General features: G+C 41.7%; 1 protein-coding gene across 2 annotated transcripts in view; it reads left to right on the forward strand.

Annotated features, from left to right (window-relative positions):
* PHLPP1 (PH domain and leucine rich repeat protein phosphatase 1) overlaps window positions 1-19,323 on the forward strand; it is a 131,722-nt gene that overhangs the window by 35,360 nt on the left and 77,039 nt on the right. For both annotated transcript variants that reach the window (XM_083188051.1, XM_083188049.1), the window contains exons 2-3: window positions 14,090-14,286; window positions 16,885-17,010. In XM_083188051.1, coding sequence (XP_083044177.1) covers window positions 14,090-14,286; window positions 16,885-17,010 — 323 coding nt within the window. The remainder of the gene's footprint in view (window positions 1-14,089; window positions 14,287-16,884; window positions 17,011-19,323) is intronic.

The raw sequence follows: 19,323 nt of genomic DNA on the forward strand, positions 1-19,323 counted from the left end.
AACGGACTTTATTCTATTCATGTAATATATGAAATCATTTCTAAGATAAGTGCAATAAGAAACAATATTTTCTCTAAATTGGCTGGTGGAATGCATAATGAACAGGAAATGCATTTCCTTCCTGCCTAGTGGAACGCATCACTAGCGCGGGGGGGGGATTGATGCAAACGTATAGATGCCCCTGCAGAACATACCCCTTATGATGCAGCGCAAGACCACGTGCCAAGACCGGAAGCAAGGATGCTTCCTGTTCAATGGAACGTATTCTGTCTGATACATGGTGGCATTAGCGTGGATCCCCGCTACACGGAGCATGTGAGATTTACTGCTCTAAAAATCTTTTTAACAGCTATGGATGCAGTTTGGATCAGTGATTGGCCAGTGATGGGCCTTAGGGGTTGAGTATACGGTATTTAGGGTGAGCCCTGTGGCTCCTCTCATTACCACTTGCTGAGATCTGATAGATAGGATGTCTTGACAAAGGGTCGTGCCAAGACCCGAAACACTGACTATGCCTGAATTTTAATGGAGAAATAAAGGTTTGAATTTTAATTGAATCTGGTGAGTGCGCTCTATGGAATATATAATATATAATGGCACACCACTGCCTTACAGCACTGATGTCATGGGTTGGATTCCCACCGTGGCCCTAACTGTGTGGCCCTAATCTGTATATTCTCCTTGTACTTGTGTGGGTTTCCTCCAGGTACTCCGGTTTCCTCCCACAATCCAAAAATATAGTGGTAGGTTAATTGGCTCCCAACAAATTCACCCCAGAATGTCTGTGTGTGTTAAAGAATATAGATTGTAAGCAGGTGCCGCTACTGATAAATGTTCAACTACTCTCTGTAAATCTCTGAGGAATGTGTGCGCTATATAAGTAACTGATAATAATAATAAAAAATAATATATATATATATTTACTATTTAAACACACACACACACATGCAGACTTTGCTAATGTACTGTCTTTGTATTGTGTTTTTCATTTCAGACTGCGTTCTATCAAAGTAGGTCAAGAGTATCAGAGCACCAGGAGTAGCATTTCTTGTTTTTGTGTTGGCATACAAAGGCATCAGCATCCTGGTGCTGAAATGATACAGGCCATATCAGCTGAGTTCAGCAGCGGGGCAAGACAGCATTATTTATATGTCGCAAGGCTAGTAGACGCTGTATTAGTTTAGGCCAGGCAGGCTATTTATTTGTACTTTATACACAATTGTATTTTATTTGATCTGAATTTTTTAACCCTTTGAGTGCCAACATCCTGCGACCAGGGACCATTGCAGGGCTAGTTGCGGGAGTGCGCTCCTGACGACCGTTGCCCCTTATGCACAAGGGATATGGTCACTCAGCTACCATATTCCTGGCGATTCTTGATAGAATTGCACCATGTGTACAAGGCTTAAGACGCATGTTGCAATTCTGGCAGGAATCTTTTTGTTAAATGTGAGCAATTTAAGCAATTTTGCTTTTAAATATCAGTTTTCATCTTTTAGGGCCAGATGCACTAAGCTTCAAAAGTGATACCCATACCCAATTTAATACTCATTTCACATCGCAAAGCCTGGTTTGACCCAGGATCTTGAGTTGGGTTGGTGACCCAGGTTGTAAGCTGTGGTGGTTTCACACCGCACCTTGTTTCGGGTCCATACGTTGCCAAACCGGCAATAACCTGGGTCCGAAGTGCAATGTGAAAGGGTTATAAGACACAGAAATGTAGTGAAATGCTTCTCATTCTTTAGCGTTTTTGTACATCTGAACATACCCTAAACCAGTGGTCGCCAACCCGTCGCTCGCGAGCTACCGGTAGCTCGCCTGAGCGAAACGGGTGGCTCGACCACTGCTGCCTGCTCTGCCCAGTCCGCCCGCCCGTTGTTGCCGCTGGCTTGCGGCGCTATAGCCGCCGCTATAGCCGCCGCCTTGCCCCGCTGTAGTCCGCGGGGACCAGAGACAGCACACAGGCGCTAGAAGTCATATTTGACCTCTAGCGTCTGACAGGGAGCACCGCGCTAAGCGCTCCCGGCACTTCCGGGTAACGCTGCAGCAGCGCAGCTCTGTGTTCCCTCCCTGTCATAGGCTAGAAGTCAAATATGACTTCTAGCATGGTGGGGGCTGTGGGGGGGAAGAACGCTAAATGCCAGCAGGGTGATGACGGAGGCAGCAGGCTAGAAGTCAAATATGACTTCTAGCATGGTGGGGGCTGTGGGGGGGAAGAACGCTAAATGCCAGCAGGGTGATGACGGAGGCAGCAGGCTATAAGTCAAATATGACTTCTAGCATGGTGGGGGCTGTGGGGGGGAAGAACGCTAATTGCCAGCAGGGTGATGACGGAGCTGAGCACCAGCAGCAATTATTCATTTATTATGCCCATGTGAAGACGGGCATAGTGGAGGGGGCAAGTAGTGACCCCCTTGTCAATGAGCATTAACCCCTGGCAACAAAATTCAACCCCTGACAGCAAGCAGGTAATTTACATTTTTTTATTAGAAGCCTTACTGTGGGACATTGTGTGCAATATGTGTAATGGGCATCATTTGTGTGGCACATGTTTAATGAGCATCAAGGTGTGGGGCATATGTATAAAGGAGCTTCACGTTATGGGTCATAGGCATAATCGGCATCACGGTGTGTGGCATATGTATAATGGTGCATCACGGTGTGTGTCATATGTATAATGGTGCATCACGGTGTGTGGCATATGTATAATGGTGCATCACGGTGTGGCATATGTATAATGGGGCATCACGGTGTGCGGCATATGTATAATGGGCATCACGGTGTGCGGCATATGTATAATGGGCATCACGGTGTGCGGCATATGTATAATGGGCATCACGGTGTGCGGCATATGTATAATGGGCATCACGGTGTGTGGAATATGTATAATGGAGCATCACGGTGTGTGGCATATGTATAATGGAGCATCATGGTGTGTGGCATATGTATAATGGAGTATCACTGTGGGATATGTATAATGGTGCATCACGGTGTGGGGCATTTGTATAACGGAGTATCACGTTGTTGGGCATATGTATAATGGGCATCGTGTGTGTGTGTGTGTGTGTGTGTGTGTGGAAAAAATGGGGGATGTAGCCTCGCAGGAGTTCCACGGTAGTAGCTGAACCTTCTAATTTTTGGTGACTCTTCTCCTCTGCCTCCAGTGTTGGGAGGTATGTTTTGGGGCATTACAGTTTGTGGCATTATGAGTAAAGGGCATTTTTTGGGATATTATGCAGATTTTTTATTTTTTTTTACTTTAGTAGCTCTTCGGGCGGTTTATTTTGTCGCGAGTAGCTCCCGACCCAAAAAAGGTTGGAGACCACTGCCCTAAACTATGGACAATAACATGTAGTACTACAAAATATTTTAGAAAAGCCCATTTTCTAAAATATTTTTTATTTTATGTGTGTGATAACTAAAATGTCTGGATATTGGATCTTTTCCTTCCACTGCCCTATTTCTTTAAGATCTCATGTTTAAGCCCTTTTCCTTATTGTAATGTGTTTATAAATATGTTCCCTTACTCCTCCCTTTTCCTTCCATTTCCTGCTGTCATTTTGCTTGGCATCAGGCCACATGTTGTGCCAAAGGGGAATTTTCCATGTCTCTTGCAAGATTTCTTTCCTTCATGTTTTTACAGTCCTTTCCAGATGTTGTCATAGCAGGATACCTAGAATGATAGAAATATATTGCTAATTCTTTAGTGTACTACATGTATTGTTTAACAGTCATTGTTGTTGTTATTATTATTTCTGTTACAATAAATGGTTTATCGCAGGCTATCAGAATATGCTGCTGTGGCTCAATAAACAGTGTGGTAATGACAGCATACACCGTAGTTTATCCTTTTATAGACTACTCTATTTTTATCTGTATTATGCAATCTAAATCCTGCATATTTGTTTTTCCAATATACCAAGCGATAAGTGTTTTCAGTGAGAGAAGTGCCAAGCAAATGTGCACTGGCGTCTTCACAAAGCCCAGGTGGATGTGACAGCAGCTGCAAAGAGAAACTGACACATGTTGACAATTGTGCCTTGTAATTGTAGCATCTATGACATTAGTAAGTGGTTATTTGACTTGTGTACTAAGCTGTGTGTGCATGCTCCCACTTTAAAGTATTGCAGGGGTGTAGTGTGAGTGATGGTGGGGCTGCTCTTAAACAGCAGATAATTATCTTTTTAAAAAAGGCTCTTAAAAAAAAAAAAAAAAATAGTCCACAAAACAGACATTTGTGAGTTTTCTATGTGCAACTATATTTCTAGTATATAAATGTTTCCCACCAGCTGCCACTCAATGGAGCCCTACAGAGCAATTAATTTGTTGCTCCATTTGGGCATAGATTGTAGCAGGGGAGCACATCCCAGCACGCCGTTTCCTTAGATGGCATTTTGAAATGTCTTATTTGGGTCCCAAAACAGTACTTTGTAACGTCTCAGTTGAAGACTTATGTCGGGTTTAGCCAATTCGCACAACTTGGGCGAACTGTAATGGCCTCCTATACTTTGGGCACCCAAAAATACTATGGTATGTCCATATTTTCATGGAATGACCACAACAGAAATAAATGTCCGTGTATGATGAGCTATTAAATGTAAAAAAATGTAGAAGCTGCTTTCTGGCAGAGAAGTAATCACATTTGACACATTTTGCAATCTCTTTATATGTGTTCTCAGCGCTTACCCTATAAGGTAATGTTAAGACGTTCTATACATTAGTTCCCTTCAGCTTTCCAGCCTCCTTCATGCTGACTAAGCAGGGAGCTGCGATTCAAGGCTGCTTATTGGACCCATCTGACCCTGAGCACAGAGGGACTAGAACTAAGGTGGTCATAGACGGCAAAATATCTAAGCTAATCCAAGCTACACATACAATGCATAATGTATGGAGACTATCTTCATTTACAGCCTCAATAACTGTTGAGTTACTTGGACTGGTTTGATATCCAAACCAAATATTCCAGAGCATTTTACAGTTGTAGTTTATGGGCAGCACAGATAAGGTAATGGTTTCCTCCCGCAACCCAGAAATATACAGACAGGTTAATTGCATACCAACAAAAGTTAACATTAAAATGAATGTGTAAGCCTGTACATGTGGTAGGACATATAGATTGTAAGCTCCACTGCAGCAGGTCCTGAATTGAATGTTCAAATACAGCACTGCGGAATATGTGTGTGTGCTATATAAAAAAAATAATAAATAATTGTTTGCAATCATACACTGAACAATATGTATTGAAACTAGTCATTTGGTCAATTGGTTTTAAAGTCATACTTCAAATATAGTACTATTCATGAAAGGCAGCCTATGGGAGTAGCATATTAGCCAGGTTTGTATCAGTCCGAAATCCTATACACTACAAAAAGCATGTTTATGAAATGGTTGTGTGGGGGGAGGGGGTTGAAAGGCAGATTATATCCAAATGTTCTGGTTTTATGCTAAATAAACAGGTGTCTGTTAAGCTTCACATGTGCTTCGATGTCATTCTAACATGTATTCTAAAAGAATAATTACAATTTTTAGATAAAAAAAAAATTTAATTGCAAAGTTATTTTGCCATTGGCACGAACAATAATGTCCTGAAAATCTTTATGTATTTAGCAAATACATTGGGTTTGCATTACTCTATAATTTATGTCCAACATTAATTAGCAGTTAAATGCACTGCCCTCTCGGGTACATTAGGGCAACGTCAATGCAGAGGACTGGAACACCCAACTAGGCCTTTCATAGCCTTGATTGAAAGCAGTCATGATAGCACTTAACAACCTTTTGAAACAACTTTAAGTTCCTGCATCATTGTGTATTTTACATATGACACATACTTTATTGGCCTAGTTTGCTTTTACATCTTTTCGTTGGCGCACATTATGATGTGGAAATGTCACTTGTTTTTTTCTGAGTGTGATCTAAAACAATGAAGCAATACAGATTTCCCTTCCTTGATATACTATCGTATTTTCATGCAAGTTTCCATCTGAACCTCGTAGTTCAGATAATTTACCACCTATATATAATCAATCGCACAGGTGGTTATATTAAGCTTTGATTATAGCCTACATAGATCTATAATATACAAAAGAGAAGTCATTGTTTTAGAGATAGGTGCTGAAAATGGTGTTTCCATAAAATAAAACATAATTTAAGGCAATAAAATTTTGGTCCCATATATCAGGCAGTTATCGGGACAATTCCCTATTATGTGTATGCCTGGTTTAGGGGGATCATGAAAATCCAACATGTTATAAATTCTTGAATCCCCTATTCCATGTGTAGCCACTCCTCAAGAACTACCAACCGTTTACGTTTTCCAGACCACCCAACAGGTGCATTTATTACTCATAGACACATTTTAAAAGATCCACAGATGGAGCATATTACTTCACTTCTGATTATGTGAAGAGACCTGGAAATAGACTTTAACTATATAGTTTGTCTTTTTAACTGACTTGACTGCAGTATAGTTCAGTACATACTGTAGACCATTCCTACTTTTATGCATTTCCTCTTCCAGAAGAAAGTTAAGAATGCTTAATTGAACTGCAGATCTCAGCAGTTTTTGGACCTAATACTAACCATACACTAACTAGACCAACATTCATTTAAATGTTAACTAGTTGGTTGGATGGGTGCAAATTTAATTTGTTGTTCAGTAATTTAATAAAACTATAAAAACTGTGCTCAGACATACTGTGGTTGAATTCGATTTGAACACTGACTGAATGTTTTTGTACATTTTCCTGGCTTTGTGTGCAAATTGCTAATTTGTCATTTGCTCCAATACAACCAACCAAGTAGTTAGATGAAAATGTGTCTAGTATATGGTCAATAGGGGTTAAAGTGGGGGGAACGGAGTTCCACCACCTCTAATGGTAGCGGGAACTCCGTTCCACCTCAACCACAACAATGCACAATAATTCCACCAGAAAATCCTGTTCCAGCGGCTTCCTTTTCTGGCATGGCGTACTGTATGTGATGCCTTGCCATTTCCACTGCTGTAGTGAAGAAGAGAGGAGTGGAAGCTGCTGGAGGGACAGACCGATAAGTATAACTGGTACTACTGCTGTTGGCATTATGGGCAGGATGTATTAATATAAATCGCCGCCCGTCCGCCGTGATGCCAGCGCATATGTACTAACATATGCGGCTGGCATCGGGGTGCGCGTGTAGGAGGCCCCCCGTGATACCTGTAATGTGGTGTGCGGGGGGTCTCCATCACCTCCCTGCCGCCTCCTGCTCCCCTCATGCTGGGGACAGCTAAGCAGGCTGTCCCCGGCGCCGCCTCCTCCCCCCTGCAGCCGGAAGGACATTCGGCTGCTTTACTAGGGCGAGGAAGGTTTTACCTTCCGGGTCCAGTAGGACCTGATGCAAGGTAAGCCAGAGGGAGGGGGAGAGGGGGTTGGCGTTGGGCTTCGATAGAAGCCCATAGGCGATACCCTGCCCTGCGATGACGCAGCGGTCGGGGATTAATACATATAAAAATTCGGTAAACCGGGGGGTTTACCGCATTTTCGGCTTAGTACATTCCACCCTATGTGTGTAAGCAATACTACTGTGGGCATTATGTGTAAGCGACACTACTGTGTAGCATAACTTGATTAAGGGGCACTAATGTGAGTAAGGGACACTTCTTTGTGGTGTAATGTGAATATGGTTGTGCTACGGTTTGGTATAAGATGAATCCGTACTATTGTGAGACCACTGTCCCTTTATAAAGTAATTGAGGTAAAGCACAAATTTTGTAGTTTGTAGGGTGCCAAAAACCCTGGCACTGGCCCGGGCTCCACCTAATGGGGGGTCAGGGGCAGAAGAAATGAGTTCAATCACCTCTCCTCCAAGACCACTTTAAGCCCTGATGGCCAGCATAATTCAGAGTTGTATGTTATGCAGATGATTTTGCAATTACTCAAAGACTTTGCATGAGCTGCAATCGCACTAAGAAGTCAATGTTTCCCGTTGTTCCTGTGGAAGTCTCTTTTTCATTCCTGAGTTGCAGTTTCACTTGCTAACATTAGCAGTTCCATAGTCTAAAAAAAAAAGCAGATTGCAATCTCGTTCAACTCTGAATCAGGTCTATAGTTTGTTCTTTGCAGAGACTCTGTAGTTGGTAAAATGCTAGTTGTGCTGTAAATTGCTGGTAAGTCTCCTAAAGTATCATCTAGCTATTTATGTCTGATACACTGAAACTGCCACGGTGTCCAAGGAGAGATGTTAAAACCAGCTTGCCATGGTAACAGCTGTTGATATTAAAACCGTAAACCAATGGAATACATTTTAAACATGACAGCTGTGAAGCAATTGCTATATTTCATTGTTAAAAATAGTTTTAATGCGACACTGTAAAAGTGGTATCATGTTTTTAAATCTAGAAGCACTGAATATGACATGTTTTAAACGATCAAAACTTGCTTTTATTTGCTTTCAAATCTAGGTTTACAATTTAGACCAGTAAGTTTAGTAACTGTTACTATGTCATTACATAAAAATTGGTCTTGCTGCCCGGGATTACACAGTGTGCAGCTGTTAATAGAATGAATGCAAAACTGTAGTCTTGGAATTCTTTTCTATTTTTTGCTGTGTCAGGCCAGATTCTTATTCGTAGGAAACAGCAGAGACTGAGTAACATCTTACCAGGGTCTCATACTTCATTATGGCCAGGGGCGTAACTAGAACTTTGTGGGCCCTATAGCTAAATCTTAAATAGTTACCATAGTTCAGGGGTCCGTACTCTAAGGGATCGACTGTTACCGGTCGCCTCAGCAGGGAGGTATGGAGGCTGAGGCCCCTGGACAAAACATTAGCCCCCCCCAATCTAAAGTCTGGTGGAGTGGCATGCAGACGCCGGACTTTAGATTGCAGGGCTCACTCTTGGCGAGGCAGGCACTGCCACTGCCTGTCATAGTGTAAAGGCCCCTGACGGATCGGGATGTGAAATTAGCCCAAATTTGATGCATGTGACATGCCGTACGGACCCGGACCCTGTGGCTGCACTGGTGGGACATAAGATGTCTCGCAATTGAACCATCAGTGGCACATCGTGGGTTTTTAGCACCCATGATGTGTTGATCCAATCTGTAGGTGTGTGCCAGCGGTGAAGAAGCAGCATGGCCCAGGCTGCACCAAACACCCGGGGGTGATTGTGCAGCGCTGGTGCGGGCAGTGGCCGGGAAGCACTGAGCTGCAGGTGCCGTGCGGCGCACTAGCCAATCAATGACCGGCCTGTCTTTTGAATTCTTTATTTTGTTCTGCCGCAGCTGTCCGCTCAAAGTTTCCGGGACACTGCCTGCCGCTACGCTGCATTAAAAAGCACATACGAGCTGCTTACGACCGCATTGAGAGCCGACTGATCAGACGTGCAGCATTTCTGATGTGCGGGCTGACCTCTCAACCCGTGGGAATGTGCATCGTAAAGACCTTACACACGGTGTGCACACGATCCATCGCATGACCCTTTGAGATGACCCTCTGGTGTATGGGGTCCTTAAGTCCAATTCATTACAGATTGTCCAACAGTTGAACAGTCTGCGATCATAATTGCAATCACTTCTGATCTAAATAGTCAACTGGGGAAATCCATAATTGACCTAAACCATTGCAGGTTTATCACAAAATCCATCAGATTGTCCCAATCCATCACAGCTGGAGTTTGAATCCAGGGCACGGAACACCCAAATAGCCAGCTAAAGCCAGTTACTCCATGGCAGCACACAAGCTAAAAATGCAAGTGATTTAAGAAGGTAGCAAAAGCTTGAAGTTAATAAGTATTACACAGGTTAAGGGTGTTAATAAGAAATTGTGATTAGTTGAAACATTATTTAATAATGTGAAAGTGCTAAATTCTCCATATTGTAATATACCCAGTCAATGATGACTTGATTACTAATCCGGCCTAGACTTTTCCAGCATATGCATGCGATACGTAAATTTGCCATTCTCCATTTGAGATGACTCAAGTAAAGCTTTGCTCCAGATGCCACTATGCAGATATATAAATGTGAATTCAGTCGTTGTTTTGGCACCCGTATGGAATGCGGAGCCCAAGCAGCTATCCAGTTGTTTGGTTATTGGGTGTGGCTGCATGATTTCTGCTCGTAGGCTCCTGAGGTAGCGAGCAGCAATATGGAAAAAGTCACCTGTTTGGGCACACTGACTAGGACTTTGGATTTAGTCACTTCACATGACTAAACCTGGTGCCATGCATGGCAAGCACGATAAGTAATGCAGCTGATCAGCGAAACAATTGTCAACACCTAAAAAACCTGTTGGATTTCTCCCTTAAGTTTATGGTATTTAACTGAAGTCCATATTGACTTAAATTAAATGAATGCAATAGCGCAGAATTTAAAAGCAAATTTGTAGAAGTAGACATATAGAGCCACAGTATCCAGCTTCTTGCTGCGCTTGCCACCCTGCGGGCACAGTGGCTCGCTATGCTTGCCACCTATTCTATTCTCCCTCTATGGGGGTCGCGGACCCCTACGAGGAAGAATAGCTGCTGCCCATCTGTCGGGGTTTTAGCAGTCGGGATTCCGACGTTGTTGTAATAAATGTCGTAATCGCGACTCCCGGTCAGTCATGCGGCACCCCAGAATCCTGGGTCTGACCCAGCGTAGCGATGTGAAAGCAGTATAAGTGACAGGCTATTTAGCTATGCAAGTGTGGAAACTTTTCTGAAGCGTGTTTTTTTTTTTTTTTTTTGTTAAATAGGCTATAGCTTCTTATTTTATTTTTTTAAGGACATGAGCTTAAATGTCATGCAAGACTATTAATTTAAAATGAATTATATATTCATCTGCTTGTACAAAACATCCTGGATTTCATAATTGTTTAACTGTTTTTGCAATTGTTTACCCAGCTAGTTTTAGCCAGATAGTTAATGGAAATCAGCCAAGAAAAAATAGGTTGTGTGTTAAGAGCGATCACCTGTGTAGTTATCAGACATATGCATAGATACCAGATTGTTTTGAGGCATTTGACAAGAGGAGTGTGTGGCTGTAAATATCACCAAGAATTAGAGTAGTCCAGCAAGGTTCATTTTTCTGTACATCATGTGAGGCGATCCTGTCCATGTGTTGTCTGTGAGATTCTGCATTTTATATAAAGCTCTTAGTATTGACACCCCCCTTTACAGCTTTTATTAAGTTATAACTGTTTATTAAGTGTCCCTTTGTTAGCCCACTAAGCATGGCATTTAACTATGTTGATCTGCAATTGTTTGTCATATGAAGCTTGCTACTTATATGTTGTATAGGGGTCTATTTACTAATCCTTTTTATAGAGTACCAACCAGCTCCTAAATGTCATTTTTCATACCCAGGGTGGGATGCTGTAAAGTAAACGTGCAGTAAAAATCCTGTTATCTGTGTTTTTACTGCATTTTTGTATGCACAGAAACACGCACTCCAGGTTACCGCCACAAGGGTGCTGGTGACACCCCATAAAAACCTATGGGCTTCTCTTCGCAAACCCTGCTGCACCGCACCGACGTCTTACTGATATTAGTATTGATGCAGTAGCTGGTGGAAAGAGGCGGTGGATGTTCGAGCATCCCACCCACAGCCTGTAACATGACACTTTAGGAATTGATTGGCTGGTGCTTTATCTCCATCCAAGCCTTAGTAAATAGATCCCATAGACTGGAAGGTTATTTGTTCTTGGACTTTATCCCTTGTTGATATCTGGGAGATGATGAGAATCGGATTCATATCATTTTTTTACGTTGTGATTTTAGAGCCTTTCTTGGTCTCCTATGCAATAATGTAATTTGGGTGGATCTCTGTTTACAGTTTTAAGTTTGCAGAGCGTGTCATAGCTGCTGAAGGGACCACACCCTTTCCTCCTGAGTAAAATCATGAATACTTGCACAGCGAAGCATAGGAATACATCAGTTGCTAACTTCATGTTGTGGCGCATCACAGCTAACTGTCGAATGATAAAAACATAAAACTTAAAACACAGAAGATGGCCAGAAGATGGCCAGAAATAATGCAGAGGTGCTGGTACCGGTGTGCAAGTCATCAGAAGGGGAAAACCAACATTAACCTGCTGCTCCTCCCGACATGGTGTCTCATTTCATTAATTACCGATCACATGCAATGCATCAGAGCTCAGCTTTACTACTTTTCTTGCAGTTTGTTGCAGCATTTCAGTCAGTGTTGCAGTTGCCTATGTGAACTGTGCATTAAGATAGCTGCCAGAAACAAAGGCCCTGACATTTTATTTCTGCTCTTAGTTTCAAGTGCCTTGTTGTCTGATTTCAGGCTAATGAAGCACGTTAGAAAGGAGCCTAGTTTGCAGAAGACAGTTTTTTAATTTTTTTATATTTTTTGCTAAGTTGATTAATCAGTTTGGACAAGTATTATTGAACCTCCTGAATGGCTTATTAGAGGATGCTTGAGTAAGTTTGCTAGTCAAAAACAACATCCTTTGTACTGTAATTCCATTGGCCTCAATGCAGATGAACAAGCGGTTAGATTGTGCTTTGTGGGCTTTTTTTTTTTTTGATGGGGGTGGGGGGGGATGTAATGTTGTGATTTAGCACAATGAGGAGAGGAGAAAAAGGGTAGTGGTGTGGAAGCGTTTTGTAGCTGTGGACATGCATGAGGAGTTCTACCGATTAATTCTGCACAGAGAACAGCTACACCGCACCAGTTATTGGGCAAGTTCTGAAAGTCTGATTTTTACGTCCATTCATACTGGAGGTAGGGCCTGACTTTGAAATAGGATGTGAAAAACTAGAGATGTCTCTACAGTTTGTTTATGCAGCTGACATTATGTAATTGGCAGAATGCTTTGCCTTCATAGTTTTAGAACAGAAACCACCATAGTACTGTTATTGGATGCAGGTCACTGCGGTGGGTTCTGGATATATATTTGATGGAACTACCAATGCACTGAAGAAGTGCTTTGGTAATTCCATCAGATTATATTTGCTCCTTGTAAACTGCACCAGTGGTGTTGGAATTTGTGCTACTGGAAATCTTGTGAACACCGTTCTCGGAGTATGGCTACCTAACATTTTTGTTCTCCTCTTCCTATCAAGCATATGTGGAGTGATGCCCAGAGCCGCCAATGGGTTCCACTTTCTAGTTCACAGTACAATTTGACAGCCCACCATTTCCTAGATAATATCCCCATAATCCCTGTATTCCCTCTGAGCTCGGCCCATTTTTATTACGCATTTTAGATGCTATCATCCTCTTGCAATGTAATAGGGGACCTGTGTAGTGTCAAGGGATCTATGTGATATTATTGCGAGCATATTATAGCATCATTTGCATGACTCCGGTTCTTGGAATGAAGCTAAATTTGATAGGAGGTGGCATACAGTACATTCCATTGAATTTCCCAATAGCCTGCTAAGAGGCATAACCTGAAGTTCTGCAATTTGGCATTGGTCGAGTGTAACCACGTAAGGCACTCCAGCTGCTGTGGAACTACATATCCCAGCATGCTCTGTCACCATTATAGTGCAAAAACATCAAATGCTTAAGGTCGCTTACACTTACATGGGGTATCACATGCAGCCTCGCATGAGATACCTTGGCATGCAAGACCTGTCAGGTCCAATAGATCTTATGTGCAGCACTTGAGTTCTCTGGATCCGATCTGATGCGCATGGGACAGCAGATCGGAATCTTAGGTTAGGCACACATGATCTGGGCACTTTTCAGTCTCTCTCTGGACTCGATCTGTTGGAATCAGGTGAAAAGGGCCCAAATTGTGTCTGAACACGATAACTGTGTTAGGGACACAGCGGCTGGAGTCACACATTCTGCCTAGCACAGACAGTGCTTTTGCAGTTAAAGTTGTTTCTGCTTGGATGTTTGGGATTAATTTACTTTTGCTCCATTATATTTCTGTGGTCTTTTTACTATTTTGCTTATACTTTGATATAGAAAGGGAACTGTGAAATTTGTTCTGTTGATTCTTGTTTTTATTACAATACAATAAATGGTAAAACACTATTTCATTTATACAGCAATGTCATTTTACAGAGATTTTTTTACCATTGTCCAGATTGAAATGATTACACGTCATAGTTTTCAAAACATTCCTGATATTTGTCTTTGTTGCGTTTCAGGAAAGACTACTGGAACTGGTTTCTCAGATCGGACTCAGCTTTCTGGAACATACAACGTTCGGAAAGGAAAGATGCATTTACCAGTAAACAGATGGACGAGACGGCAAGTCATCCTCTGTGGGACATGTCTGATTGTATCATCAGTCAAGGAAAGCCAGACCGGAAAGATGCATGTTCTCCCTCTGATTGGTGGGAAAGTATGTATATAGATTGTCTGTCTGAATTACCCACCAAATCCTAGTCCAGACTTTTTTTTTGTAATGATTATGTTAATGGTGGCAATTTGGCCAAATTTCACTCAATTCCGAGGGATTGGGCAGAGAAATTGGGTGACAAATGGCAAAATTGCAGGTGTTTGACATTAGATCCGATATAATGCGCAGTCCCATGCTGATCAGAGTCCGATCAGACCTGTTTGCACATCCGACCCCTGACTCGGACAGCCTCCTAGCAGCAGGAATGGAATCGCATGCAATTCTCCCACCCAGGAATGTCCTTCCCATTGGAGAAGTTGCAGTAATGTATGGAGACCTTAATACATGACTATAATTGAAACTAATAATACTGTACATGTATCTTTTAGTTGCTTTTATTTAATAGAACTGCCACATGCTAAATTCTGCTAGCTGTATAATTTTCATCTAAAGATTCTGCTAGAATGATACTCATTTGTATTCTCTGCAGCACTGGTCACATTAGCATGAATAGTTGGCTTTTCTCCCTTAAAGATTTTCCAGTAAACAATTTCAATGTGCCCATTCACACCCTGCAGGGTTCTTTCCATATGTTCTGTACGTCTCAAGAAAATATTTTAAAAAGCCGCTGTCATGACTCTCAGACAGACTCAACTGAATAGCTATTGATATGGAGGAGAAAACTTCTTTGGGTGGGATGTTCTAACATCCGATGCCCCTCTCCACCCCACTTCGCCGGCTACTGCATCCATACTAATCGCATGTTAACTAACATGTGGTTAGTAACGCAAAGGACCGCTCTTGCGATAAGATTCGGTGCATGTGCAGAGTGCCGGCACTGGCCGCGGGGGCATGCTGGGAGGCATAAGCTCTCACGAGCAGGGCCCTCTCTCCTCTTGATTTTCTTAGAATATATACATCTCTGCCACCCTAATGATTGCTCCAGTGTCCTGTCCCCCGATGGAACTATCCATATTTACTATGTACTTGTCCTAAATTGTCTTGTACTGTAATTTATCGTTTTTTGCTCATTTGTCTATTGTTGTGGCGCCATATAAATAAACTATAATAATAATAATCCGTGACGAATCCCTCACACAGTGCTGCAGAGAAAAGCCCATAGGCTTTTAGAGGGTATCGCAAGTAAAAACTGGCGATTCCCTCCCTAGTGGTGCCCCGGTGGGGTTTTTAGTGCATTTTCGCTTTAGAGCATCCCGCCATATGTCTGAATTAATCTGGATACACAATATTTGCCCAATTTGTTTTTTTCCTCGCCCAATCAGAACTACAGATCACTGAGCATGTCCTATTTGCTGGTGATCAGTAGTGACATTGGCTGGTTAGCCCTGATACACTGCCAATTAGGCGATGAGGCTACTGACTGCCGCATGTGCAATAATGGAATGAGGGATATGTTGTTTGGACCTTTATTACATCGCTCAAGGTTTACCCAGGATCCGAAATGTTGGGGCACGAGGCATATTCCAGTGCGTACCCGGCTTTAGTGTGCATCTGGATGTGCGCTACAAAAGTTGTCTAGTAGTGTACAAACTTTGATGCAGAGTTGGAACATTGATATTTCTGAACTGAAATATTTGTCTAGCACATGCTAGACTGAAATCTACATGAACCAGATTTACATGAACATGCCCTTACTCTACATGGCTAATGTAAGAATCCCTCCCCAGATATGTCACATCATCATGTGCAATTTGGCAGTCTCGTATGTATTTTCACTTTCTGGGCATGCACATACTGAAATTATGTAAGATATATGCTACTTTTACTGTGTAGTATGTCTTACAAATCCGACACCGGTGGGGCAGATTTATTAAGCCTTAAAAAGAGATGAATGCATGGGAAATAGTGATTATAGTCCAACCAATCAGCCCCTAACTGTCATTTTTCAAACTCTGCCTGTAACAATCCTGGAGCTGATTGGAAGGAAGTTTATTACTCTATCACACTCTCATTTATATATTTTTTTAAAGGGGCGTACACGCTTCAATTTGGACATGTTTTTTATTTTATTTTGCTTCTAGAAGCAGAATCGAAAATTAACAGTGTTAACTGCCCTCGATCCAGATTCGATCCCGATTGTGTGACACCGGTATCAAAGCAGTTCCATGCTGCTCTATGTTGTATACCCCCCCCCCCCCCTCTCTCCCCATGCGCGATGTCCTTGTGCTGTGCGTCCCTCACTCCTCTTCGATGCTGGCACCTGCCAGGTCGCAGCAGCCATCGATATCGAATCAGTATCGACGGCCACCGCATCAAAGTGTCTGTACACTGTACATCTTGTCCATATTGCAAATAGGAAATATCCTCTGTAGCTTGCTGTACAGGTGACTGATTTAAACACATGCATTTGTTAAGCAGTCGAGAATATTGATTGCTTCTTTATCTAGAACAAAACTTGAGCTTTTGAGCCAGAAAATATATGAATTTGGCAAGACCAGCACTGTGTGCGGCAGCAACGTCTATTTCTGGCATTTCTTGGTCACTGTGTATCTTACACATGTTTTCACTGTACAAATTACTATTTCATCAGCTTGTGATTTGGACTGTTACATAGTTTTTTGTGTTTTTTCTTTTTTTAAGGTGGAAGAAGTTAAAAAACATCAACACTGCTTGGCTTTCAGTTCATCTGGACCTCAGAGTCAGACATATTACATCTGTTTTGATACATTCACAGACTACTTGAGGTGGCTGCGACAGGCTTCCAAGGTAAGACTTTCTCACAGAAGTTACAACTTTGCTTTAAGTGGTTATGAGACATAGGTTCGACAGTATGCAGGTCGACATGAGATGTTCAGGGGTTTTTTTGGGGGTCAGTGTGGACACCTGAGCATGTGCACTGGTATTGTGCCGCTTCACTCGCCATGCTTTAGGCCAGTCTTAGTCCATGTGGATGGAGAATTATGAAAGAGTGAAAGTAATGGGGGATATTAAAAACCTATGTACAGTAGTCCCCTTGAGATGTACGGTTTAGTTGGAATCATGCATAAACCCTTAATAGTGCTACCATTGTACTCATGTTAGCACAATCATAGTTAAATTGGAGACCTTGAAATGTTAGTGCGTTCGTCATGCTTAGCATTTATCTAGTTGCCATGGATAAGCAGCGTACACACAACATAGCGGGGAGCCAAGACACACTTGTGAGTAGAAAGTTCCACTGCAAGTTTCACACATTATGCATTTTTAGAGTGGAGTTTAGCTTCTGCAGTGTTGACACCAGTCATGATGGCTCCTGTCTGACTCATTCCTCATCTGCCAGGTTGGCAGTATGTGTGTGCGCATAAGGTCATATAAATTGCTGTGCCAGCATGTAAGGCGAAAAAACAACTGATAGAAGATAAATCACACAGTAGTGTGAAGTTAGTAGGCATGTTCTTAATTTGGTATCACATCAGATAAACTTACTTTGTAAGCGTTTCTAATTTGTAATATCCTGCATTGGTCTAGCCATAAACGAATAACCAAGTGGAAACAAGCAATAAAGACAGGGATACAGGAAAACTCTCCTCTGTTATTTGGCTGGAGATACTCCCAGGAAGTGAATAGAGTGTACTCATCAGAGGTAATAATCAGCACATGCCAATTATAGAAAGAAAATTCCATTGTGGGGCACTAGATAGAAGAAATTATATTAACCCTTTGAGCGCCATCTCTGTGACCAATGTGCATAATATCCACTAAAAATGCTGGCATTGCTCACGTGTTATACAAATTCAAATAAAAAAATTTGTTTAAAAAAATAATTAAATTATTTCCTATATAAGATAAACATTACAGGTCATTATGAGGAATTAAAATATTTGCTTGCCAGTTTTCACACCTATTTTGACAAATTTTCTTGGTACTCAGAGTTAAACATGACTTTATTAAAGTTCTCCTGCTCATTACTAATTATTTATTATGCAGATTTATGAATCCCTGAATTAGAGATTTGTCTACTTATCGAGCACTGCTACACTGTGATATAGAATTTTTTTCATGTGAGAAGCCTAGAATACCTACATATAGAGCACACAGCGGTTTATTAGCTCCTTGAAGGGTCAATTTTGTCCACTGCGTATGCTGACCTATGATTGGGAAAAGCACCCATTGCATACACACTGAGCAGTTTTCGCCCACTTTAGCGATTTTTCTGCGGGTAGATGACTTTCCATAGCAGGACTCTATGGAAAGCTTTCTACCCCGTCATTCATCTGCTGGTAATACCAGCAGATGAGCAGACGGGCCAGCGAAGATGCAGTACCACTCATTAGCGCTCATCACTGCCCTGCACACACTGCGCCTTTTGAGCTGAAAGCAGCTCAGACAAGTAAGCGAAGCTGCTTTCAGCTCAGTCACCCAGTGTATATGGCCCTTTATCCTTTTATTATATAGGATGTGAATGCATCAGCATGTCTTAAAAATTCATTTATACAAATAAAACACTAAATCAGGCGTACTATTAAGATCTAATATTATATACCTCTGGTATAAAAACAATAATTAACTGGACAACTATAATAGACTGATACTAAGGCAGCTCCCAGTAGCAAACTGGATATTTGCTTAAAAGGCCATGAATACAAAAGATTATAAAATATACATATATGTGTGACATTAAAATCACACACAAATTCTCTTTTAAGACAGAGCGCCACACAGCTGAGTATAATTATTCAATTTATTTTATTAGCATATTAGTCAATTTATTCTTATGCATAAAAGACATACAACAATTATAAAAACATGATTAAGAATTATTTGAAACCATGTATTTACTGGAAACCACACTCCTGTGTTGTTTATATTTCAATTATTCCAATTTTAGGAAAGCAAAGTCCTGTGCTGTGTGTAGTAAACAACAATGCAGTATTTTGCGGCACCTGTTTGATTGGTTTGGTAATGGTATCCCCAAACAGGTTGCGATCCTTTATGCAGTTATGGCAGATATATATCCACTTTATTATTGGCTTGTGTAGTAATTACTTTGGGCTAGAAAAGCGCCCTGTTTAAACAAGGTGTCCGGAGTAACCAAGGTTG

This window comes from Crinia signifera, chromosome 5, assembly GCF_055691185.1.
Source record: "Crinia signifera chromosome 5, ASM5569118v1, whole genome shotgun sequence".
In the NCBI taxonomy this organism is placed as follows: Eukaryota; Metazoa; Chordata; class Amphibia; order Anura; family Myobatrachidae; genus Crinia; species Crinia signifera.